General features: G+C 39.2%; 1 protein-coding gene across 1 annotated transcript; it reads left to right on the top strand.

Annotated features, from left to right (window-relative positions):
• The first annotated feature begins 1,422 nt into the window (after positions 1-1,422).
• CIP2A (cellular inhibitor of PP2A) lies at positions 1,423-26,014 on the top strand. Its single transcript, XM_083854987.1, has 21 exons — positions 1,423-1,618; positions 2,610-2,757; positions 4,047-4,159; positions 6,062-6,156; positions 6,783-6,879; positions 7,822-7,944; positions 8,096-8,238; positions 8,949-9,024; positions 10,116-10,346; positions 10,839-11,011; positions 11,818-11,949; positions 12,713-12,812; positions 13,705-13,823; positions 16,353-16,545; positions 18,773-18,847; positions 18,931-19,041; positions 19,788-19,984; positions 21,843-21,956; positions 23,802-23,884; positions 24,384-24,523; positions 25,531-26,014. The coding sequence occupies exons 1-21, from the start codon at positions 1,466-1,468 to the stop codon at positions 25,699-25,701; spliced, it is 2,787 nt and encodes a 928-aa protein (XP_083711113.1). The 5' UTR covers positions 1,423-1,465; the 3' UTR covers positions 25,702-26,014.
• Positions 26,015-26,365: the final 351 nt, after the last annotated feature.

The raw sequence follows: 26,365 nt of genomic DNA, 5'->3' as shown, positions 1-26,365 counted from the left end.
ATATTTAATAAATACTTTCATTCTGACAGTGGCCTGTAACTAGCAACTGCCACAGCAGAACTGGAATGTATGTCCTGAGTGTTCCAGTCACTACTACAGACTCCCTCACCATCTGAGACTGCAAAGAAGACATTAGTATTGGTTGTATGTTTAAGACTCTTCACAAATTTTTAATGTGTTTTAATGGGTAACACTAGTTAGATTTTTTTTTTCCTATTATGTTTCTGTCACACCATTATTTGTCAAAGGAATTTTAGACCTTTCAGTGCTTTGGACTTCATTACCAATTTAACAGTGCTGCAAGTTTTTGGCTCCAGGCTCAACTAATATTTGTAGCATGAAAGAGGGAAAAAATTTACTATTGATTAACCCTAGGAATGCCAAGAAAAACCAAAATATACATTCAAAACTTCATTAACGGAAAAGAAAGTAGCTGTCCATGAAAAATGGTATTATGGGACATAAACACCCCAGCCCTTGCTCTGTAGAAGCACATAACTGACGTGTCCCTTTGCTTGCAGAATCCAGCAGCCTGTTTGACAGCTGGTTATCACAGGTACCAGACTGAGGAGCTGCTGTGCTGAGACACCTCACCTCCAGCAGCAGGCACCTTAACAAAGCACAACACTGCAGGTTTTCTGAAATTACAGTCTCAGGAGTCCCCCAGGTGCTCACTCGGTCACACTGATGCTCATCCTTGGGAAAAGGCTGAGTGACAAGGAATGTCTGTGCCTCACGGTGCCTACTGAGTGACCCCGGTGGCTGAGGAGGGGACAACGGCCAGGCTGTGGTGCACAAGGTTCGAGAACATGGTGTAAAGAAGAACATGGTCCAAGAAAGGCGTGATTCCGGTGCCCCGGGGCGCCCCAGCTACAAGGAGTATGAGGAAAGGATTCCGGTTGGAGCACAGGCAGTGCGGGCGGGCGCAGTGCCCAGAGCGGCCTGCGGGGGTCGCTGTGTGAGGCGGACGAGCGGCCGGCTCGGGGAGTCGCGGGTTCGGTCCCCGCTATCGCCAAAACGGCCCCTTCCCGCGGGACAGGTCAGGGAAGCACAGGCGGGAGGGAAGGCTGGCTTCTGGCCGGGCTTAAGCCCTCCCCAATAGCAGAGGAAAGGATAATGGGGACCAGAAAGACAGCAGTAAGCCGAGGCAGGGCTGCGGGCGCCAGGTGGTAACCGAGTGCAGCTCCAGAGCCTGGGCAGCTGGAAGACTCAGCTCACCCCGACCACACAGAGCTCCGCTTAGGAGAAGCATCCCTGTGGATCACCCCGACGGCACACGAGCCATAAAGCCGCTGTCAGCGCTCCAAGCCCCCGCACTGCCCGGATCCCCCGAGCCGCGGCTGCTGCCCGCCCTTGCCTCCCTTAAGCAAGATGGCGGCGTTGGCGCTGTGTCTCTCCCGTGGTGCCGCGCGGCGGCCGCGGGCGCTCAGTGGCCGGAGCGTCACGATGGCGGCGGCGGCGGGAAATGCGAGCGGGGACTGAACGCGGAGCCTCTGAGGGACTGCCCCGCCCCGCCATGGACGCCCCGCGCTGCATGAAGGCCCTGCTCCTCGCCGCCGCCGAGTACCGCGCCGCCAGGACAGCGCACAGCGCCGCGCTGCTCCAGCGCAGCCTGGAGGTGGGAGCGGCGCCCGGCCCGGCCCGGGGGCGCGGAGGGAGCGGGGCCTGGGACGGGGGGGCCTGTGGTGTCTGTTATTGTAATGTTTTACGGTGTTTCTGTGTGTTTATAGAGATGTGTTGTGGGTCTGCACGCACCCAGGGTAAGCAGACAGTATGTGACAGTATATGTTACAAGGGGCTTGCTTCTTTTTTTTTTTTTTTTTTTTTTTTTTTTTTTTTTTTTCCCTTCCTAAAATTCTGGCCCGCATGAATCATTTCAAAGCTTACAAAAATAGCGTGTGAATGACGAACTGGTGTTGTATCTGGAGATTTCCAGTTCCCTGCAGCACGTGTTCAAACGTGTTTTCTGCGCCAGCGCCTTTCCCTGATCTTCAGGTACAGCTTTGTGTACAACTCATGTGGTGGCCTTTGAATTAATCTCCAAGTTGCCTTTTTCAATTACAGATTTATTTTAATTACTAGAACGTTTATATGAGAGTTATTATCTCGCTTTGCTTTCCTCTCTATATCCCTTGAAAAGAGACACAGAGGGAATACACAAAACCAATATTATGTATCTCCATTATGCAAAATACGAATCGTGTCTACCTGTATTGGTGTGAAAGTCTGTAATTTTTTGGCCTCTTCTTATTAAGGATTCCCAGAGCTCAGGTTATATTTTTTCATCCCTGTCACAGGGTGCTCCCAAAACAGCACTGACTGCCTGTTTCAAAAAAAAAAAAAAAAAAAAAAAAAAAAAAAAAAAAAAAAAAAAAAAAAATTTAGTACTTTCCAAACATAAAGGAATGAAAATCAGATTTTTTTTTTCCGTTACTTTTTTTTTTTTCTCCAGCAGATGTGAACATAAATGTCCCATTTAGAATAGCACTTACATTCTGAGTTTGCCTAATATGACAAAATCTATTTCATACAACTCTGTGCTTTGACTTCTGTGTCAGTTACATTGTTGCAGTTGAGTACTAAAGTTGTTTTTCTCCTTTCATCCGCAGGTTATCTCTGGACTGAAGCTCACCCGTTTTTTTGCTTCAAACCAGATTCTACCAAGTGAATGTCTCAGTTGCCTTGTAGAGCTCCTGGAGGACACTAATATAAACCCTTCTCTGGCTTCATCTGTGGTTACTCTGCTATCACAGCTAGGTAAGGTTTGCATCTAAACTTTAAATCTTTTGTCTGGGCAAGGGTAAGATTAAGACAGATGCTGATTCTGTGGTGCGGCTGATGAATGTCTTGGAAGAAGCATAAGGTGTGAAAGATGAAGTATTTTTCATTGTAGTGGAATGCTTGGTTGAGCCACCTGTTAAGAAGTTTTGCAGTTAGAAGGAGATTTGAAGTCATCCCTGTGAATGACAGTGATCATGTTTGTCAGAATTTGTTTATCCACTGGGTGGGGTGAGAAATTATTCTCTTGTCCTGACTTGTCAAAGTATTTTTGGAGCTGGAAAAGATTACCTTTTTAATCAAGTGAGAATCCTGGCTCGGGCGGGCAAGGATAGGGAGCAGTCATGGCACATCCTCAGCTGTCATCACCTCAGTTTGCCTCTCCCACTGGAGTGTTTGCTGGCAGTGTGGGCTCTCCAATAGCCTGGCATATGTGCATCAAGTTTCCCAACTGCAAAAGAGGTTTTACTGCCTTTAGCTTGTGTCTTGAGATGCTTTTTTTTGGGACTTTTTCCCCCCTCTACTTCATGGAAATGGGACTTCATTGTCCAGGGAGCTCTGAGCTCAGAGCACAACCTACATATACAGGGAAAAGTTACCGCATCACTGCTTAGTTTCTCATCATATATGAGTAGTTATTCAAGATTTGAGTCCTTTATGATGTTCCCTTGTTTATCTTCTGATTTGTGGAGTTTAAGCCTCTCTGAGCTTCTTTTCATGTTTTTGGAGCAATTACTGTAAAATTATATTTGTTGCTGGGGTTCAGTCTGGAAAATTTTAAGAATTGAGTCCTCTTCCAAATGGTCTATTGCTCTACCTGTTTTGCTCTGCATCTCTTTGAGGGTTGCCTAAGCAGAACTGGCTTCTATTTATTTATTTAACTAATTCTAGATAACCCTATCAAGTTATCAGTTTGAGTCTACCTCTCCACCACAGCACGAGGCAAGAAACTGAGCTCATTGAGTTTAAGATCTAACCCTTTGAAGTGCAGGTTTCAAGATCTCAGAACTGAAGCTTGGTAGGTAAGGGGTAGACTATTCTTTCGGTGTCCAAGCATCTTAAGAAAATGGATTAGTGTTGTAATTAACTGTGTGTCCAGAAGGGAGGTAGAGAGGCAAATGCGTAGGAGCTGTCATTTATTTGTAGCTACCTTTAAAACAGACATGAAGAACTGGTCAGAGACTTTGGCTTCTGTTTCAACTGGTAGCTAATACAAAAGTTTCTTTTGGTATTAGATGGGGGTTTTGCTAATAATTCCTACATTCCAGCTGTAGATACAGAGACTAGAGAAGCTCTCCAGGACACCTACAACCTGACCAGCGTGCTGGCAGGAGTGGTTCATCGGAGTTCTACTAATCTGAGTGACCCAGTCTTACTACAGGTAAAGCAACTTATCCTTAATAATGTTTGGCTACTGATGCATAATAAACATTATACTGTTTGCATATAATAACCCTTCAAAAGCTCTATTGGAAATAATGTCAAGGGAAAGTTGATCTTAGCTGTGTATTTTATTTGCTGTATGAGGTGGGTATGACAGGAATTTAACAATTTATAGAGTTCTTTATACTCTCTTTAGTTTTACTGTGCTTCTCACCTGCTCTAATCAAAAAACCAAAAAAATTCCACAAAGCAAAAATAACAACCAGCCAAAAAAAATCTGCTTTTTTAAAATTATTTTAAAACGTCACTGCTTGAGAGCTCAGAGGATTGATTTCCAGTTGAAGTATTTGGCTTTTTCTCCTGACATGAGCTGCTTCATAACACAAGCCTGGAGATCATTCTGTCTAGTCAGTGCTTTGACAGGTAACTGTGAAGAAGTGAAAGGAAAGCTGTGGCTGTCTGTTTTCATGAGAGGTTTGCAGAGCATATGTGGCCTCCTTTTTTCTGGTCAATGCTACCCCACCAGTGAAAGCCAGGTGCTGTACTAATAGAGGCTTACAGTGGATCTGACATCTATCAGTTTGAACTCACCAATTTTAACCTATCCTTAAAGTTTTCTGGGTTTTTTTTTGTTTGTTTGTTTGTTTTTTATCAAATATGCACAGGTTTTCCTCAAAGCTTTCAGCAAGTGCTTGCTGGTTGCCTATTGCCACTTGTCTTTTTCTGAAAAGCAGAAAATTAATTTACTAGTCCTGTGGCTCTTGTTCTGTGGAAAATAAGTCAAGCATCCAGTAAAGATCCCTTTTTCTTGTGGTTTGCATATTTCTCAAAACACTAGGAGTACCACAAAATTTAGGGATCCAAGTGAGTGGCCAGTCAACAGGAGAGATTTTGTAGTCACTGGATGGATCCAGTCTTAAGACCTTGGAGCTCTTAGATGTCTAAATGGTGAGGTTTTGTTTTAACTGCCAACCTCTTCTGTGACTTTTGTCATGTTTGAGTGTATTGACTTCAGTTATGTGCCAGAAGAGTGTTGTATGAAGGACTTTGATACCCTTAGATCTGTTGGGAGTCTTTAAAGCAGACCTGTTTTCCTGTAAGCATCCTTTCTACAAGAGCTTGAAAAGTGCTTTTTGGATTTTGATGAGACTTCTAGACCTTTCAATAGGACAGAATGGGGAACTTGCTGGTGCGGCCAAGGTGGAGAATTGAATGTGATGCCTTGAGAGGCTGACCTGGAACAGAGACTAGACAGAGCTAAAAAATAAAGTAGTATACACCTCGGGCACTAAAAGAGCCTGGCCAGGGCTGCACACACCCAAGATGGACCCAAAATGGTCAAAAAATTGACAAGCAGTCATGAGGTTTCACACTTTTGTAAGTTTTGGTCTGTTTTCACATTGGAGTTAATTGTCCAATTGCAGCTTCAGGTTATGGAGTCCCACCCTCCTGTATTGCTCTCTGCAATTCACTGTTTGTGCTTTTTGGGCCTGAAGCTGCAATGGTGTCCTTGGTTTTTGGGCTGGAAAAATATTGTTTTGTCTATTTACCCTGTGAAGAGAACTTCCTAACACCTAATGTGAAGCTCAGAGTTACACGCCAAGGCAGTACAGAATATGAAGAATATGAAAGCTAAAATTTAAAGTATCAAATGGGCTGAAAAGGTAACACCTCTGTCAAAATAAAATCTTAATAACGTTTTTGGGATTTTACTACGTACATCAATGTTAGGACATTACAATGTGCTTGCAGCAGCTTGTGTAATTGTTATGTTAATGTTAGAGTCTGAAAATGAATTCAGTTGTGATGTCTTGATACTTGTCCTTTCAGTTTCATCTTTAGTAACATCCCTCCTGAGGTGGTGTAGGACAGGCGTGTGAACAGCTTTCTATTTCCTCAGGGTATTCAGCTGCTGCAGAGACTCACCTACAACGTTCCCATCTTTTGTGCTGGTGCCAACATCGATGGATTAATTTTGTTTCTAATGCGCCGTGTGTAAGTGTGTACTCAGTGTTTTACAGGAAACAGCCAGCCAAGTTTCTGAACTTTCTGAAGGCCATTAGAGGACTGTACTAACAGAGTATCCAGAGTGAGCTGTGCTCTGAAGTTAACAGACTTTCCCTTCAAAACCATGCCCTTGTTACAGATTGTCAAATGCAGTGATTGTGGGACTTTGGGTGATGGAATATTAATTGGCCTCAGCCCATCTCCACACCTCTGGGAGCAGGGAGCTAACAAGAGAAAAGCCAGGAGGAAATTCATGCTTGTCACTAGGAGCAGACTTGTTAGATTAATAAAATTTTGATTCAAGTGCCCCTGTAAGAAATCTAATGAATCTTAGAAGGATATGTAATAGACAGCCTCTGATAGCAGTGATCTCTGATACTTTGGGGTATTTTTCAGATGTACTCAGTTAAAAGCTGCCCACACTGCATGGATTACAATCTGAATTTTGCTTTGCATGGTGAAATAGTGTCTCATTAAAAAACAACCTCCCACCAAGACACAAAACAAAATAAAAGTCCCCCAACCACTCAGCTCTCCTCGCCCCCACCCTACAATTTCTTGTAATTTAATTCAGGATGCTTCAATGAAAACATGTTTTGGGCTTTTCTTTTAAGTCAATCTGATGAAGATGAGTTAACAATACCATGTTTAGGACTCCTGGCCAACCTCTGTCGTCACAACTTGTCTATTCAAAGTCAGATAAAATCTTCGGTAAGAGCTTTACTTTTGTGTCATGATTCTCTGTCTTAAGGGTAAGAGTTAATTGACTCTAGGTAATTAATTACCTTAGTACTTCTTGAACACTTTCTTTCAGCAATGATAACCCTGACCTGCTTGTTCTGCCAAATAGGCAGTTGTTTCTCCCATGTTGGAGAAAATAACCAATAGAACAGAAAGTTGTGTGTTCTCTTTCCCTTGGTACATTGCTGTGTTTTTGCCCTGGCTTGTGTTATGCATTTGGTTTTTGCAACTGTTCTCTGCAGCTGAAAAGTGAATTTAAAATTTGATCATTCTTCCCTAGAAAAACTAAATGTCATTAAAACAAAAATTGTAGATGGATTTTTGGTAAGCAAGAAGGAGATTTGCCTTTCATAAATCAATAAAATAGAACTGATCTTCATGTCAGGGCCCTTGAATCCTCAAATACATATAGATATCTGAACTGCTTGGTTCCTGTCTCTTCATAAATCAGTGCAAACATTTTATTTTTTAATTCAGAAAGAGAAATTAATCTACATAAAAGCAAATGTTCTGTTTACCTTGAAAGCAAGGCAGAGAGCAACAAAAGAAGGAGAAACTATTTTCAGATCTGATCATTAATCAGAAAAGAGATGGGAGTCAATTTTCAGTGATTATTTTCTCTTATAGGCTTTAGCAAAATGACTGTCTTAAAATAATGGTGGAATTGCTTTCTTGGTTGGTTCTCCATTGTTTTGGGGTGTTTTTTCTCATTTTTTCTTATACAGGTTGAAAAGAGAACATTACATCAATGCCAGTATTGTGCAGTAGAACAATGAAATAGCTTTCCTAGAGAACTGTTACCATACCAACTTATTTTTGTATTGTTCATTATTTGTATGGCTCATATATAAATATGTCAAGCCTGTAAATTTGGTGAGTTTGTAATACCTTTGTTTCTCCTTTTTGCTGTAGAATAATGTGAAGAGTTTCTATCGTACCTTAATAAGTTTCTTGGCCCACAGCAGTTTGACTATGGTTGTGTTTGCACTATCGGTACTATCAAGCCTTACCCTAAATGAAGAAGTTGGAGAAAAAGTAAGTGAGTCTTTGAAATTGTTTCTATTCTTAAGTTGTAGCTAAAACCAGTTGTCACACTGGCCAAATAAAATTCTGATTCCAGCTCATTTTAATAAGCAAGACACCCAGCAAAGTATGTGCCTGTACATAACTTTGTGCTTCCTTTCAGCTCTTTCACGCTCGAAATATCCATCAGACATTTCAGTTAATATTCAATATTGTTGTAAATGGAGATACTCTCACAAGAAAATATTCTGTTGATCTACTCACGGATCTTATGAAGAACCCTAAAGTTGCAGATTATCTCACCAGGTATGGCTTTATTTCCTAAAAGTATTCTTCCTAAGCTCTAGTTCAGTTTCTTTGCTGTATGCCATTTGAATTCTAAACCAAATCCTGGGGAAAAAAATCCCAAGATCTTTTTTTGTATATTGCTAGTTGATTATAATTATAACTGCTATATCTGAACCTAAAGGGTTGGTGGATTACTAGTTTGACACAGAAGTGTGACTCAAAACCTGTTTTTTTCATTGGCACTGAAGGAATATTGACACCCTGTTCTGTAATTTTTTGTCTGGATAGTGTTGGTAGTCAGACAACAAGATGAGTAGCTATCCTGCCTTTTACATTGCCATATAATCTTGAAGTGGAATAGTATAGTTGAAGTTGTAAGAAGTAATAATTTTACAGGGGGAGGGGTGTTAGAGTTGTTCTGTGGAGAGCTTGACTAGTAGTTCTGCAAATTCCATTAGCAGAATTTAAGTGCTGATTTTCAATCTAAATCAAGCAGTAAGAAAACTGAAAAATCAGAGCTTATTTTAAGGAATTTGCTTTCATTCTTAGAATATTTTTAATGCTTGTGCTGTTTCAAATAGAAATTAAATTATCAAAACTATGTACTTGAAGTGTTTGGGGGTAAGAAGGAGAATAGGGCACTTTCATTCATTGTTGGTGTAAGTGTCTAAATGTGCTGAAATTTCAATTTTATTTATAGTTTTTTTTCTTCTCTATGCATGCTATAGATACAAGCACTTCACCTCTTGCCTTGCTCAAGTATTAGATCTTCTTCATGGGAGGGATCCAGATTCATCATCTAAGGTATTCATACTTTTTCACTTAAAGGCTAAGAGGTTACAATTCTAATCTAGTTTCTCTTCTATTGTTATAAATAGGTTCCTTGTGTGCAAGGGTTGGTAACAAAATACACTGACTTCAGGACTCTCAAATGACCTAGAGAATTCACCAAGTGTGTATTTTCTAGTTATTCAAAAGGCTATCAGGTTGAATTTGTAATGTTGGGGGTTTTGCCGGATTGTTTGTCCGCTTTCAGGCAACAGATGTAAAGACAAAAATCCAACATAAACACCTTTAGTGCTTTGGCTAATAAGAAATTCTGGGATCTACCAGAAATGCAGTGTATCCCACTTTGTTCTCTAAACCTTGAATTTATACTACTCTGACTTCAACAGGTGATCAGGGAACCCTGATGCTAATTTCAAACGTGTTCAGCTAAGTGTTCTCACCTTAGCTGAACAAATAGATGCTACTGCTGTTCAAGCAGGGAACTGTTACATTCAACTTTGTCTCACTACCACCTTACATAAATGAAACATTGGCTATCTGTCACTAAAGGCTAAAATATGAAATGTGAAAGTGTTGGAGCTGAATATTTCAGTGAAACAGATCTGGAGCTTTTTTTCTATGAATGTGTTACACATCGTAGTTAATAATAGATGCTACTATTCCTCTCTGTGGGATTTTGGTTGTTGCTTATTGGGTTTATTTAGAGAGGCCTGTTGACAAGGAGCTTTCCAGGGTGGTTTTCCCTTTGTGCATGCTCAGAGAATGGATGTGCATCCATTCCTGTCTCAGAATGTTTTCTCCTCAATGGCTTTCCTCATGCTGAGTGTATACATGTTTGTACTTTTTACTGTATCAGTAGCCAGCAGTCATGTCCAAAGAAAAGAAAGCAATACATTGAATACTGTCACAAGCCTTCACCAGTCCAGTGAACTGTTTCTGCTGCTGACTTGGCTTTAAAGAAAGAAAACTATTCCTTAGAAAACTTACAAGTGCTGAAAGGAGTTGCACAGAACTTGCGTGTCTCTTTGGAGTTGTGTTACAGGAGTTTCAGTTTCTGTGTAAGTTCTTGATGTAAGAGCATTTGAACTCTCCTTCACTTCACACAGATCTTAGAGCTGCTGCTTGCCTTCTGCTCTGTGCTGGAGCTGCGTCACACCCTGCGGCAGGCGGTCCTGGAACCAGCTGGTTTGCCAGTCTCTGCAAACACCCGCCTTGTGACTCGCTCTAAGAGCTTCGAACCATCTGTCGTCGCCTTGGTGCACTTGTCAAACCAACCATTGGAAGGCTCTGAAGACTGTTCAGGTTTAGCACTGCAACTGTTCAAAGAGATTTTTGAGGTACCAAGACTGATAACTGAGTTTAAAGACCTTCTTAGTAGCTCTGATTTTAAAATTTTTCAAATTATTTTTAAACAACTATTATAATTTGACTTGAAAAGTAGCACATACAAAAAATACCCGTAATAAAATTCATTGTAAAATAGTTCTTTTGAAATAAACATACTTCCTAAAAGAGCCATTCTTTTAAAGACACGCAGTATTTTAGAAATGTCTGTGTTGTAAGTGGAAGACATGGCAATTTATGAAGTCATGAGGTAGGTAGAAAACTGTTAGAATTCCTTTCTAACACTTACAGAAATGAGGAAACTCCTGCTGTTTCTGTTTCCTGTAAACTTCCTCCTCCAGTATGATACTGGACAGCCATCTTAAACGTGAAGCAGCAAGAGACTGAGAAAGCAGGAACGTAGATTGGTGCAGGAGGGGTGTAGAGTAAGCTTGGCTTCCCTGTACTTTTAAATATTGACATAAAATAAAATGTCTTTATTACAGGATGTTATTAACAATAAGAATGGCGAATCGGCTGAACATTTTATGGATCTTTTGCTGCCCGTTCTCCTTGATCATCTTCAGATGCCAGAAGAGATTGTAGATGAGCTATTAGTGAAGAAAAAGTGTGAAAGAATGGTCAAGGCTATTAATGTCCTGACAAATATCCTTTTTATGTGCTTATTGGCAGCTGATTTATTATTCCTCCACCATGCTCTAAGATATTAAAAGACATGTCTGCCGTGGGTCACTTTAATAGCCTTCTAGTGACAATAACTTCCCTAATTTTACTTAGGAGTGTCATCTTGCAAGATCTAAAGTAGCTTTCTAATTGCTGTGAATTTATTTTATAATAGAGTGGTGCTTGTGGCTATTCAACAGAACAAAAGCACTTTGCAGATCAAAAACAAAGATGAGTGTTTTCTGTTGAAATTGTGTGTGGCATTTGGGCAGCCATCTCCTTGATCCATGTAGTATTGTTGCCTAGCTGAGCCAAGTGCAGCTCCCAGCCAAATATGATGCAAATCTAGATCAGAGAAACAAGGAAAAATAATGTGGAATGATACAGTTTTACACATTGAGTCCTTAGTGTCCACAGTAAGAAGGCCAAGACTGCAGGGTGTAGTCCTGCATCTTAGCTGAGTTCTGTGGAGGACTCTCTGCTAGCTCACTTCTAGGTAACTGGTTCTTATATTAAGGACTGCCTGGTCCCTGCCTTTTGTTCACTATGTTACTTTATGCCACCTATTTTATTGAGGTTTCCCTTCCCTGCCTGTTCCCAATAAGTGTGTGTATTAACTGAAAAGTGAAGCTTAATTTGGCTTGTGAGTTAGGCATGATTGAAGTGCTTTATTTTGTTAGGTATTAAAGTGCTTTGATTCCCTAGCTTTTGTGTCCCTTATTACAAAATGCTTCCTTCTGGTGCCAATACCTAGGCATAGGTATATTGAATTTATTCTTAACTCTGCCTACTGCTCTGCAGAGATGACACACTGAAAATGCATGTCTCAAAGGTGCTGACTGCCAGCCAATGCACGTGTCTGATAGAACAGCAGTTTCCTTATAGTGGGATTGACACTGGTTTTGGAACAAAGTTGGTGGACTCTAAAATGTGGTGAGCACACATATTTATCTAAAATCTAATTAAGCATGACTGGTGTGAGAGTTGTGATATTGTTGCAATGGAAAGAATATAGTAGTGTAAAGTATCATTTAAATGCATATAAATCAATATTGGTATTAAATCAAACTTAGTATTTTGTGAAATAAAAAGTAATCTTGCTGGTCAGTTCATTCAGATAATGTTTTTTGCATAAGCTGGAGATCCACTTATGTGGAACAATGACCTTAAACCTCGTGCAGTATTTCAGGCTGATCCGAGTTTAAGCTTACTTAGAGCTCCTCATGGCATGTGATTTCTCATTTTGATTTTATGCAGAGTTCTAAAATACCACACATCACTATGGGGGGCAGTTGTTGCACTGAAAATTAAATATACATTCCTTCAGCTCAGTGTCATTATAGCTAAAAGTCAATATAGCTATAATATATATACATGTATAATATATATATATACATGGCCAAAACCCAGTGAAATATAATTGGACCTATAATTAAATCCTCCTCACTTTTGACCTGGAACTGGTGTTTTTGGTCTTCATTGTTGGCATGCTGGAGAAGCTCAGGCACATGTCCAGGGAACTCAATATGATCTCTTTGGTTCTAGCACTGTTGCCTTGCTGGATATATTTATTTTCTTTTTGAAGGTTTTTTGGGTTTTTTTTAATTGACTGAATTTGTCAGTACTGATTTGACGTATCTCACCTTTTTTTTTTTTTTTTTCACTCAAATTGCTTTTCTACTTGGATGTTTAAAAGCAAACTTGCCGCTGATATTATTTTGAAAATGCTTGATCTTATGAGCAGATTGCGGCAGGATGTACCTGGCATGAAGGACAGCTTCTACAAAATGTTACAGGTATGATTTTAAAATGTTTTATGAAATGTATCTGGGAAATAAAATGTCACTACACTACAGTAGTTTTAATTAGAAATGTTTTGCAGGCTTATCTCTGAAGTGGTAAAGCTTCTAGGAAAATGCAGTCCCTTAGGCACAATTCCTAAAGGTCGTTTCACTATTAATTATTTTAAAATAACAGTAGTTTGCTTTTACTGCAGTATTTTGTTTTGGTAATGCTTATGTAATCATATTTTAGCTGCCTGGTAATAATTATCCTTGTAAAGACAGCATTATGATTTTCGTTTAAAGGTAGCAAACTAGAAAATAATTACCACGACAATATAATTCTTTTTGGGGTTAGTTACTATTAAATATGTACATCTAATTTGGAACTTAGCGTGGACAAAATAGTTTCTGGTACCTGTTGGTCAGATGATACCTTGATAATTTACTTTATAGATGGAAAAGCAATCCAGACAGTCAAACACTTCTTGCTCTTTCAGAGATTTTTCATTCTAGAACGGCAATAGTGTAATTTAATGGATAACAATGAGTTTTACAGTCCATTATTAATCTTTATAACTTCAGCTAGTGACCTTTTATGTTGAGTATCAAGCACTTGAAAACTTGCAGGAATTAACTAGCCTCTTTACCTGTTGTGTTGCCTTTAATGTAAAACATGATTTGAAATACTCAGAGGTATAGACTATTTTTAAAATCACTTGTCTTCCATGGACTTCAGGCTCAGAAAGTTAGAAGGGCAAACTTTAAGAAAGTAACTTAAGTTTTGAATAAAGCATTTCTGTGCTCATGGACCTTTATATTGTGATATTTTGGTAGCCTGTGTTTCGTGGGGTTTTTTGTTGTTGTCTGCTGTATCTTCTTTTGGCCAAAGTAATTTCTCTTTTAGGATCAGCGCTTGATTACACCTTTGACATTTGCTTTGACATCAAACCATGGAGAGCAAGTCCAACTGGGGCTTAAAATACTGTTTGAGGCTGCACCTTTGCCAGATTTTCCTGCCATAGCGTAAGTATTTTTGTGATACTCTGGTTAGATTTGCCATTTTTATGGACTTAGTGATATTCATGGTTTTTGGAGTACTATTTTCAGCTCATCAGAGACAGAAACTTTAGAAAAATTGTCTTGCTTCTGCTTTATGAGACAGCAATGATCCTGGAGGCCAGAGGAAACCATCACAATGGTTTTATGTCAGATCCTAGACAACAGAGGAGCAATTGACTCCTGTCCCTAAGTGCTCATTTGTCTGAAGTCTGTGCTTGGAACTTAGGATGCATCTAATGTTCTGGCTGTCATATTTCTCTGTAATGAATTCTGTCAGGTGTGTCATTCTTCAGTTCCTAAAGCTTTCCTCACCCTTTTGCAGTAGCTTCCAAGAAAGAACAGATTAGGATAAGACACAGGCAGATGGCAGTTCAGGTAGTATTTAAGGTGGTTTAAACATTGGAGAAAGTATTGAGAAACTATGTTTGATGGAGTCCTTATTTCTGTAGACATAATAAAATAAAAAAAAAAAAAAGAAAAAAAAAATTATCACCACATGGAGTTGAACCTCACAGATGTCAAGGCCACAAGAAAGACCATTACATCAGCAGCAAAAGCCAGACATGAAAGTGTATGCCTTTCTGCTGAGTGGGGCAGGGGACCTGTTGACAAAGGACATGGAAAAGGTTGACATACTGAATGCCTTGCTTGGCCTTCACTGATAAGGATTCCCAAAGGCAGAGCAATGTCCCTGAGACCAATGGGAAAGCCTAGAGGAGGCAAGACATTCTCTGCATGGCACAGGGTCAGGTTGTGGAACATCTGAACTAACTGGGTGTATAGAAGTACAGAAGACCTGACAGGATGTGCCCTTGAGTGTTTGAGGAGTTGCCTGTTGACATTCCAAGGCCTCTCCAGAATGTCTTGGAAAATTCATGGTGACTGGGAGAGGTTCCTGAAGACTAGAAGAAAACAAATGTAACTTCTGTCTTCAAGAATGGCAAAGATGGTCAGTAGCACCCTGAGCTGCACTTGGAGGAGTCCCAATGACAGGGCAAAGGACTGATCATTTCCCTCTGCTCAGCCGTGGTGAGACCACACCTGTAGTGCCTTGTCCAGGCCTGGGCTCTCCAGTGCAAGAGAGATATGGACACCCTAGAGTGAGTCTAGGGAAGAGTTGGAGGTATGAGTATGTATTACACAGGGTGGGGCTGCAAGAGCTGACTTTGCTTAATCTTGAGAAGACTTGAAGGGTTCTTATCAGTGTGTTGAAATGTCTGATAGAAAGGAACAAGAGAGATGGAGCTTCTCAGTGGTATCCACTGACAGGACAGATGTAGGCACAGACTGAAATATAAGAAAAAAAATCTTTTCAATTTCTTTAAATATCAGAAAAGAAACCTTTTTAGTGTAAGTGGAAGTCAAACTGGGAAATGTCGCCCAGAGAAGTTGTGGAGTCTTCATCCTTTGAGAGAATAAAATTACAAGGCATGGTCCTGGGCAGCCTGCTAAGAGCAGGAGAATTGAACTAGGTGGTCTGTAGATGGGTCCCTTTCAACCTTAATTATTCTATAATTATATGGGTTTGTGGATATAAGAAACATTGTTATAATGGCCAGTAATGAATAGTCTGGCTGAAAGAATGAAGGATCTGTACCATCAAATATGTCCAGAATTGTACAATGGAACAGGCAAATAACATGTCTATAAATGCAAGCTAAAAATAGGCTATGCTCACTTAGGGAGCAATTGAGACAGCACTTCAGTGAAGTGGTTGGGATAGCTTAGTAATTAAGGAATTTATCAAGAGCAAAAAAATTATAACTGGTGCCTCTAAAATCAGCCCTTTTGGTTTATCATTCTTGTTTGAAATATGTTATTGGTACCTGCCTTGAAAATACCAGCCACAAATTACATGCTGACACTGGATTTTAAGTGCTGAAATTACTTTTTTCTAAGCTTTTGAGTTCTCTTCTCTATACAAATTCAAACAGATTACACTTTTATCTACATACTTAAATTTTGGTTGAAACTTACAAAATCAAATGTGCTGTATGCAATGCAGGGTTGTAAAATAGAATTGCAGACAAGGAGAAACTGAGGTTTATTGGTTCCACTCTGCCTTTTCTTGATTCAGTTTTATTTTTATGCCAAATAAAAATTCTTACTAAAAATTCTTAGTAAGATTGAGATTACTTTCTCAATCTTCTTTGAGACAAACAGTGGCCTAGTTTTATATATATACCTGAATAATAACAGGTGAGATAACCTGTTTTTCAGGTTGATAAGAGATATGATCTGTTGCTCAAAAAGAGCTGAGCACTATGCCTTTTCTGATGAGATTCTGTATTTGTCTCTAAAAGTTAGCCATGATATTTTTTTTTTCTTGTTTCTGTATCTCTGGCCAATTTGAGCACATGCCCAATACACATCTTTGTAACGTGTGGTAATGCAAGTGTGACTGTAAATTTTTTTATGAAATTGTTCTCCAGTTCAATCCTTGCAAAGCTGTTTGTAGCAGGTTGTGTCATTAACAGCCTTATGCTTATACAGGCTGGGTGAGAGCATTACAGCAAATAATGCCTACAGACAGCAAGAAATGCAGCACACAGCAAAGAGAATCCAAATGCAGGCACCTGTGGCCAACTCTACTTCAGTGAGGTGTTCTTCATCCTATCCTTCAAGTAATGAATCCAAAACTTCAAATATGGAGGAATTAATACAAAAACTTCATTCTGGACTAGAGGTTAGTAAAATTTATATACCCTTGTGAAATATTTGACACTTTTTTTACTGGGAGGGATGGAAATTAAAATCCAAGGGTCAGACTACTGTGTGTGTAACAGTTAAGTTTGGTTTAGAGTCCTGTCTGTTTAGAATGTGCTCTTTTTACTGAGCTCTTGAGCAGAATTCAGAGATCCTATCTATGTTGAGCTACACCTGAAGGTAGGGCTCCTTACTGAGGGCCCTCTCCAGTGTGTTGCCCACAGTCATCTCAGCTGTCAGATGTGGAGGCAGGAGCCAGGTACAGTCCAACTGCACAAACTCACTGGGACACATAAAAGGAACCTCCTCCCTCTGCTTCCTAAGAAATAGCCTGTAATAAAATAGAGATGCTGGGTTGCTTTAGAAAAGTGTGGTGCATCTCTTGTGTGCCTAAACACGCATGCTGACATTCTGCTTTTGTTGGCTGTAGCTGACAGATCACTAGCATTTGCAGTTCAGCTTTTGTGGCCTTCTTGGAAAGGTGCTGTTATTATTTCAGAAGGCAGTTTTTACTTCCCTCTGCAGCAGCTGGCATTGTGAGTGAGACACCCAACTAGGCACCACATACCATGTGCTGCTTTTTGGGCCATCCTGGCAGATACTGAATATATCTCCTCTTTCCCTTTTCTGTTCAAAACAAGTTAGCTGCTTTGTAGCTGCTTTAGACTGAGATGGATCGTTGATTCTGGGTTTTTTTGGCTTAAAAGAACAGTATGCAAATTGGGAAAAGGTATAGAAAGTTTCTTGATAATAGCTTGATATCTGTATTAGTGGTATTGCCTCCAGCCTTAGCTTTGCAACTCTTATCTCTTTGTTGTAACTGATTAAAGTGCAACTCTGAGAGCTACCAGTTCCAGTCAGATGCCAGAATAACAGTGAAAAAGGTCAGGTGAGTCTTCCTTGGCTTACTTTTTACTCTGCCACTGGATGCTCCCATCGATCATCCTTTTCAGGACTGCGTGTGACAGTCTGTGGGTGCATTGCTGTGTTTATATTAATATAAATCAAAGCAACCACAGGTGCCTACACAGCACTAATGCAGCAGCTTCCAGTAATGTGACAGATTGTAAACCTGCTTCGATTTTTTTTTTTTTTTTTCAGGGGAGAAAGTTCTTGATGAATTGTTGAGTGATTCTTTTCTTAGACCTTCTAATTAGTAATTCAAAAGCAAAATACGTATTCACTTAAAATACTTGAGTTCTGTTTGTATATTGTGTGAAGCTCAAATGCTTGTAAAAACATAACTGAGAAAACAATTTTCATAGTATCATTGTTAAGAGAACATTAAGGGAATTTCATTCTTTGAGCCTTTCTTAGAGTCATTTCTATGTCCTTTAAAAATTTTAAGTTTGCAAGGAGGAAAATAAACTGCTCGTTTCATACTTTAGGGATAGAAAAATGAGCTGAGAACTGGAGCTACCCAGAGTCTCCTGTTAATTTGCAAAAAGCATTCTCAGACAGTTGTTCAGGATGATGCAGAGATGTGGCTTTTCTGTAGGTGTTCAATGTATGAACAGCTGGCATAGTTTGCACTTGGTTGTGCATCAGCATCTGTGAACAGCTGCTCAGACCTGGTGTTATAGCAGCACTGCCTAAGAGAAAATACCCTGAAATCGCTAAGTAGCATTCTTATTTGACTCAGGAGGCATATACTTTAATAAACACTTAGGACTTCTTGTGCCATACATGCTGCATTTTCCCTAGTAAGTCACTAGGTTAACAAATTAGATTCTGTAGGTCCTCAATAGTGTCCTTTCCAGTATCCTAGAAGAACTTTCCTGGGCCTTTTCTCTTAATTTGTATGTTGAGAAACCACAGAGTATGAACAAGGAGTTTTAACTATATGCATTTTGTGCTGTTAATGTTAGGGCAGATTATTTTAGGTGTCCCACGAGGGGCCTGCTAATTCTCCAGCAAAGATTAGACCAAGGGGAATGATTTTAGAATGGTGATTTTAGCTTTTTATAGTGCTAGACTATAGTCTGCTGCAGATGACTCCTATTAAGCCTAACCAGCTCAATTGCTCACAAACTTTTCTCAAGGGTCAGGTGGATATCTTTGTGTAGATAGCCTCAGATACAAAAATGAGAATTCAAAAAGCCCAGTGGCAGGTGCAGTTCACAAAACCACCGAGCTCTTTAGGCACACATTACCTGTGTAGGTAAATAGCAATTTCCAGTATCAGTAACTGGAGAATGTTTCCCCAGATGAAGGAGCCCTTGGCTGATGTGAGGATCTCTGACATCATGGATGTCTACGAGCAGAAGCTGTCGGCGTTAGCGGTGAGTACAGCCTGACGTGCTTGGGGGTGCTGCAGTTGGTACTTTCAGAAAACGTTAATGAGAAATGTTCTCCTTGTACATAGTCTAAAGAAACGAGGCTGCAAGATCTTCTGGAAGTAAAGGCAGTAGCTCTGGCTCAGGCTGAGAGGCTGATGGCTCAGTACCGGTGTCAGAGGGCCCAGGCTGAGTCTGAGGTGAGTAGAGGAGCTTTGAGGGGGGACTGAGTCTGATTGATTGACTGGGGAGCTTTAACTGTGATCCCATGTGGAAACTATACTGCTTATCTGTAAGCTGTGTTGCAAGTTAGGACAGTCTTAGTTTTCACCACAAACATCCTGTTTTCCTCTGGATTGTTCTTTGGCACAGTTTTATTTCATATCCTTTCTCTTACAGGAAGTCAACAAAACCAGCCTACTCTGCTCATTATTGTTTGTTAACCATTAGTGTTAATTCAGCAATATTAAAAATTAATAAACCCACTTACTAGAATTCTCTATAGAATTTGCTGGTATATAAGGAACTGTTTCCTGTCTGTGCCTTTTGATTCAGTGGTCAGAGGTGAACTTTCAAATAAAGCTTGCTTTTGTGGGTTCCGTATTTGAGCTGCACGTTGAAAAGTGAGAAAAATTTCTATTCTTTAAAGGTTGTATTAAAGATTGTGCTACTGGTTACTAAATCCACAGCTAAAATGTATCATCTTTTATTTTGTTCTTCCCTTTTCCCTCACATTGTCTATAAATGGAGCTAAAGGAATTTAGCGAACCAATTAATTTGTAGTTAATATTAGGTGAGAGAATTTATTCTCTTAATGTAGATGGTGACATTTTGGTGTTAGATCTATGGCCTCGAGCATGCCTAATACAACTTGAGAAACAGATTGCCCTTTAATGTATGTGGCTTTTTTTGTCTTTTTATTTGGGGGATGTCTTTCCACTCAAAGGCAAGAACTCTGGCTGCAATGCTGAAGGATGCAGAACGAAAAAACGAAGAGCTTAATGATTTGCTGAAAGCTCAACAGGTAGAATCTGAAAGAGCACAGACTGATATTGAACAGCTCTTTCAGCACAATAGGAAATTGCAGGCAGTTGCTGAAGAACATGAAACACTAAAAAAGTCCTATCTTGATCTTCTTCAGAGGTAAGACATGTAGGATCTCCAAACAAGTATTTAATATGAAAAGAATTATGATGTCCTTTACTGGGCTAGGCACATTAGAAAAGCACCATTACTTGCTGTGTCAAGTTTTTAAGTGAAAAGTTCTTTTTTTTCCCTTCTGTATGCTTGTCAATAAGGTTAACTTAAGTCATTCAGGAACTCAAATATATGTTACATTTAGCATAGTTAAATTTATTAATATATTAACATTCAGCTTTCAGTGGAATGAGGTGCTGAAGATCCAGTTCAAGAAAGAGTACAAGCTTTGTATAAAAAGGGAGCATTGTTCTCTAAGACACAGAACTTACAGTGCTTAGTTTCTTTTAGCATTATACCATGTTCTCAGTGTCTGTCTTGATAACATGCTTGCAAGAGTTCTGCAGAAACAGCCAATATCAGTATGTTTGCAAAATGTAGGACTTGGCATTGTTGGTCAAGTCTGTACCAAATTTGACTTAAATTAAGTAAAAGTGAGGTGTGGAGGAAGGAGGCACATTGTGTGTCCTGAATTATTTATAAGTGTTATTTTTTTGGGATCTCAAGCTAAAAAGAATATGTGAGACACACAAAGTACTTAAAGATAGAAAATATTTGAAAATAGAATGTTCTTTGGAAGACTAAAGGCTTAAAAGAGCTTTGACTTCTTAACTAACATGAGCTGGTTTGGTCACTAGGTGTCAGCAAGGCAAAGAAACTGATAACACTGAGATCAAGCTTCTTGCTTAGTAATGGAAGTAAGCATTATTAGACAAATTTGAAAGCATATTGCTTCCAATAAAGGAATCATTGAGGGAGGAGAATGTATAAAACTTTTCTATGACTAGATTTCTTAGAATATTTCTAGAATAAATGTCTAGTATGGTCATTGTGGAAGTGCCTTCACTTTTTCTTGAATGCAGTCATACAATTTGTGAACATGTATGTCCAATTCATGGGAAACAAATCAGCCTCAATCCAGTATCTAAGTTTTAAATTCTCCAAACAAAACTTTCTAATCCTTACAATGTGTTTCTGAAACAAAAACTTACTTTTTAAAACAACCTTCATACTTCAAATATGCTGTTTCTTAAAAGCAATCAATTAATTGGCACCAGGGGATAGAATTTGCCTTTTGGTAGGAAGGTAGGAAAATGTTTGCTTAGAGCATGAAATCTGCCTCAAGCCTGTATTAATTACACACTGCATTGTCTTCAGTATGTTCAGTTTTTAGTATCACTGTACAAGGTCAGAGGAAGTCACAGAATAACTTAAAGGGTCCCTTAAAAGATGACTGACATACACAAACTGTTATAGATTAGCTCTTTGCAAATTTCAAAAGGTTTTTATAGTTTTGTCAATTTCTAAAAGATTTCTACTGGAGGGAGATTGCTTCCTGATCATTAATACTTCAGGATATGTAAGGGATCCTCTGAAGCCTGGCTGGTTTGTTTGTCTGTTTTCTTCTTCCAAGTCAAGCACTGGAACAGGCTGCCCAGGGAAGTGGCTGAGTCACCATCCCTGGGGTATCTAAAAGATGGGTAGATGGGGCATTTAGGGACATGGTTTAGTAGTGGACTTGGCAGTGCTGGATTAACAGTTGACTCAATGATCTAAAGGGTCTTTTCCAACCTAAATGATTCTGTGATTCTAAGTATGTTCATTTAAAAAAAACAAACTCAAAAAAATCTAACACACTAACAGCCAGCTGTCACCAGAAAATGCTCAGATGAACACCCTCCCTTCCAAAAACACCTTGCTTGTTGCTTGAGTGGGATGATTGCACAGATCATGTCAAATATTTTTATTTGGCAAGCAATTAAAGTAAGAGCTCTCTTCAAAAGCAATTACATTTCATTTGTAGGCATGAAACAACTGAAAGACAATATAAAGGTCTACAGATTACATGCAATTCACTAAATAAACAAGTGGAAGCGATGATGAAACTAAATGAATCACTCAAGCAGCAGAATGACAGGTAAGTTCAATCTTTTTAAAGCAAGTCAAAAGTAAAATTAAATAGCACTTTAGTCTCAGTTTTTTAGCTGTATTTTAAATAACATCTGAGAAGTGAAGTTAGAGAAAACCAAAGATGCCTCAGAGTTGGTTTATACATTTATGTTGTATAAGAATCTGTAGTACAGACTTTGGTGGTTTATTTTACTTGCTCCTTAATTGGTTGGAGGTGATGAGGAAATATCGACAGACTTCAGCAATAGCAGGAAGAGAAAGATAATGACCCAAATCTTAGGTGCACTTGGCAGAGTGTGGAGGTGTTATTTTGGTTGTTGTTGAATTCTTAAATGCTTGTATCACCCAAAGATTTCCATGTATTCTCTTTTAGCCTGCAGCTTTTCTCTTAAAATGTTGTCAAATTAGGAAAAAACAAACAAACAAACAAAAACCCAACAAAACAGCCAACCCTACTAAATTAGCACATTTGAAAGTTATATTAGAAGTTGTGATGAATGGTCCTCTGCCTGTGGTAAAAACATCTTTTTCAACTATAAACCTCTGTCTTCTTGAGGAATAATTGTAGTTTTTCCTTTTTGATGGCTTAAAATAGAGGTCTGATATACCTTTCACCAATGTAACTAAGGGAATATAGGGCTCTTCTTTGATAGATTTTATTTAATACATAACTTTTCAGAAGATGTATTTAAAATATGTTCATAGGCAGGCCTCGTATTCAGTTGAAAAATAAAATGCTATTCTTGGTTTTACTTGCAAAGTTCACTTCACCCTTCCAGGCTCTTGCCTTGTCAGTAATCAGAGCAGTCCAAATCACTGCCTTGAGTTCTCATTCAGATGAGAAATTTTCATACTGATACATTAGTTTGCTACTGAATAAATTTGGTTACTTACATGGAATGGTGCAATATAGAGCTCAGGGTAATTGGGGAGATATTCTGATGAAAGCTGACCCTTGTTAATGCCGGTCTGGAGGAGCAGCTTATTATGTGGATACTCTTGAATGCCCACGGAAATGGAGACTGTGGAAATATACATCCCTCCCTCTTGCCAGAGGCTGCAGCTAAGAAACTGGTAGATAGGCAGTAATAAACAAGTAAACAAAAGTGACAGCAGATGCCATCTAGGCAAGGCAAGTGGCAAGTAGAATATGCCTTAGAAATTAGTCTGGCTGGTAATGGAAAAAGTAGATTAGCTTCAGAGGGTGTAAAGTGCTCGTGTTAGAGCTGTACTGCTGGTAGATGCCAGTGCCTCTGCACTAAATGGGTGTGGAAACTGAGCATGACCCAAACCAGTGAGAACTGAGGCAGGCCTGTACACAAGCTGTGGCACTGTCATATGTGTGGTGTGCTTGCTTTGGGGTGTTGTGTGACAGTCCAGGAGATGTTCAGAATGCTGTTTTTTGTGTGCAGATGGCCTTGCAGGGATAGTACCTGAAACAGGTTTTACTAATTGCATTGTCTCTTCAGGAGCATAGTAAGAGCTAAAACCCCAGCATCCTTAATCACTAATGCCAGGAGATTTTTACTTGTATTGAATGGCAATTCTAGTTCTTCCACAGTATTTTCAATTATTTGTGGCTGTGATCGAAGGCACCAGTTTCTGGGCTTTGTGCTCCAGGTATCAGCCTTTTCATTAGTTCCTACCATGATCAGAGGGCAGTGACTGTGTCATGGTGGCAGGAAAGAAATAAGATCTATCTCTGCTCACACTGTGCACATTCATAGGTTTGATGATTTGAAGCTCTTGACAGCAATTGGAAATAATACAAAAATCATTTTAGCTTCTTAGGACAGAGAAATGGTGGCATATCTCATTTTAATCATTAAAATTTATTGCTCTGCACTTTTAGGACTGCTGCACAGTTAATAGAAAGTGAAGATCACAAAAATGAATTACAGAAACAGCTACAGGAGAGAGATGGCACAATAGCAAGTAAGTCACCTACCTAAAGGTCACTGAAGCTAGAGAACTAACTGTATTAACTAGATGTTATTATGGGCTCTAGAAAAGCTGCTGTATCTTACTGAGCAACTTGTAAACCATTAAAGTCAGCCACAGATACATAATTTAATAGTTGAATGAAACTAATTTTAAATTTTTAGAAAGAATGCATGAAGTTGGTTTTCTAGACTTCACTGTATCTCTTTATAGTGCATAGTGTGTCCCTTCAGGATCTTCTTGCAACATGTCCATTAGAACTATTTTCTGTAGGAACTGCAAATTAGAAGAGCTTAATTTAACTCTCTCTGCAAATGACTGGAAGCAACCACTAAAATTTAGCAGTAGGTGGCACTACTCAGTAATTCAATTAGCAGCCATGTTGAGTCTAAAAAAGAAATTAATAAAAAAAAAGCCCCTTGTTTCCCAGGCTAATGCAGTATCTGTTTTCTAAGTTTGGCATCTAATCTTTTAATGTGTTCATTTTCTTAAGCCCTGCAACAGACTATAAATGTTCTGGAAGAAAAAATAAAAACTCAACAGAAAGAAAAAACAGATATGGAACAAACTATCAATATTCTTAGGAAAGAATTAAGTGAAACACAACAAGCAAGGGAAGAACTGAATGTCAAGGTAAGGAATTACTTGCACCTGCATTCCTGAGACTGGAGTTTTAGGTAGAGTTGATAAATCAGTATTTTGGTTAAGTACCTAAAGACCCTAGAGTGGCTGATGAAGAAGTGGACAAGAACAGATTCTCTCACCTTTAATTGTGTACTTCTTGAGTTATAAGTCAGGATCAAGTTCTAAGGAGACTCTGTGAGGCATGGTGTGTGAGTACATAGTGTTGGGAAGGGGAAAAAACCACCAAACCTGTGACATGGTGTTAAATAACAGAATGTAACAAATTCCTCTTCAGTAGGAAGACTACTGAAAATGTAGGTCAGCTTGCTTTCCCTCCCTTTCTCATATTAATTAAGGTACATATGTATGCACCAAAATGCACCTAGGGTTCTTTTGATCATTGAAATTCTAACAGAAAACCATTTTTATCTGCAAGAAAAAAGTGTATTTTTTCAAAGAGAGACCACTATGGCTATACCAAGTTAACAGGGTAACAAAACAATAAAAAAATACCCCAAGCTTCAGTACAGCCTACATGTCCTTGGCTGCAGGTAAGGCTCCCTCTAAAATCACAAGGCAGAGATTCATTTTACATGAAAGCTGGTCAGGAAATGCAAAGTGTGCAGTCTGACAAACCCATTTACTGTATTTCCATTTCCTGGAAGCAAAAGCTTAGTCTCTTCAGGTCATATTATCCAGTAAATAGCAAATTTTTTTTGTTCTCAGTAAATATTGACTCATGTGGTGCTTGAAATGAAATGTAGATGGTAGCACAATGATAACAAAGGGGTTGGTGCTTTCCCAGGGTATCCAACATTTTGCACTGTGGCAGTAGCTGTAATCACTCCTGTGCACCAACTGAACAGCTGAGGGAGATTTCTGAAACAAGCTTGTAATTTTAAAACTGCTTTTTAATTACTTGTTTAAGTTCACCACCAGGCCACTCAGCTTTCACTGTATCGTGTGGTTTTCAGTTGGTAATGGAGGAAACGATAGCATTTTGTTTGTTTCTGCAGGCATCTTCCCTGGAAGTTCAAAAATCCCAGTTGGAAGGATGCTTAGCGGAAAAAGAGGCGCTTGTAAATCTGCAGAAGGAAGAATTGGACAAACACGCCAGCATGATTGCAGTAATTCACAAACTAAGTGGTGGCAAGCTAAGTGCAGACACGGTGAACCTCAGTTTGTAGGGCTCTGCTTCCTGTGCTTTATGTATCCTGTTAAGTGAGCTAAATTACAGGGGTGACTGCCAGCTTTGTACACAGCACATGCAGTTTGATTGCCTTTTTGCATAATGCAGTTGTTGCTTAGAAAGGTCAGCAACAACAAAAAAATGTTTTCAGAGCTGCTGAATTCAGGGATTTTGTTGGGAATTTTGCAAACTTAGTTGGGAAAGAAGCTGTCAGTGCAATGGGTTAAAAATTTTTAGTGTCATAGTAAATTTGCAGGCATGGGTTTTTTCCCTTTAAATCTCTCGGTCATGGGGAAGGGGTAAGGGGTAAGTAAATGTTGGGAGGGCTTTTGTTGTTTGGCTTTTTTTCCTCCTTTTCTTCAGAAAATGCTTGAGTAAACAAATTCTCATAGGAAATGCCAAGCACGTCAATAACTAAATTAATAAATGCCAGTTTGACTTTGTCAAATGGTAGAACAGGAAAACATCAAGCTGCTCACCAGAGTAATAACGCAATAAGGTACATGTCTGCAAAAAATGGTAAATTAATCTTTAGCATTTATATGACAGAATCCAGAGTATATAAATATTGATTTTATTTTTTCTCTCACTGGAAAAATGTACTGTTTCAATATGCTATTCTAAGCCAAGTGTAGCTGAACTCTGGGTTGCATAGCAAATAA

Source organism: Zosterops lateralis, assembly GCF_965231275.1.
Source record: "Zosterops lateralis genome assembly, chromosome: 2".
Taxonomy (NCBI): Eukaryota; Metazoa; Chordata; class Aves; order Passeriformes; family Zosteropidae; genus Zosterops; species Zosterops lateralis.
The sequence above is the reverse complement of the archived record's forward strand: the minus strand, read 5'-3'. Positions and strand labels throughout refer to the sequence as shown.

Bases quoted from the DNA above. Each gene is read 5' to 3' on its own strand.
- CIP2A (XM_083854987.1), top strand. From the start codon at position 1,466: ATGCGAGCGGGGACTGAACGCGGAGCCTCTGAGGGACTGCCCCGCCCC. The intron at 6,880-7,821 runs GTAAGAGCTTTA...TTTTTGCTGTAG, and splicing joins AAAGTCAGATAAAATCTTCG to AATAATGTGAAGAGTTTCTA. The intron at 12,813-13,704 runs GTATGATTTTAA...TTTCTCTTTTAG, and splicing joins GCTTCTACAAAATGTTACAG to GATCAGCGCTTGATTACACC.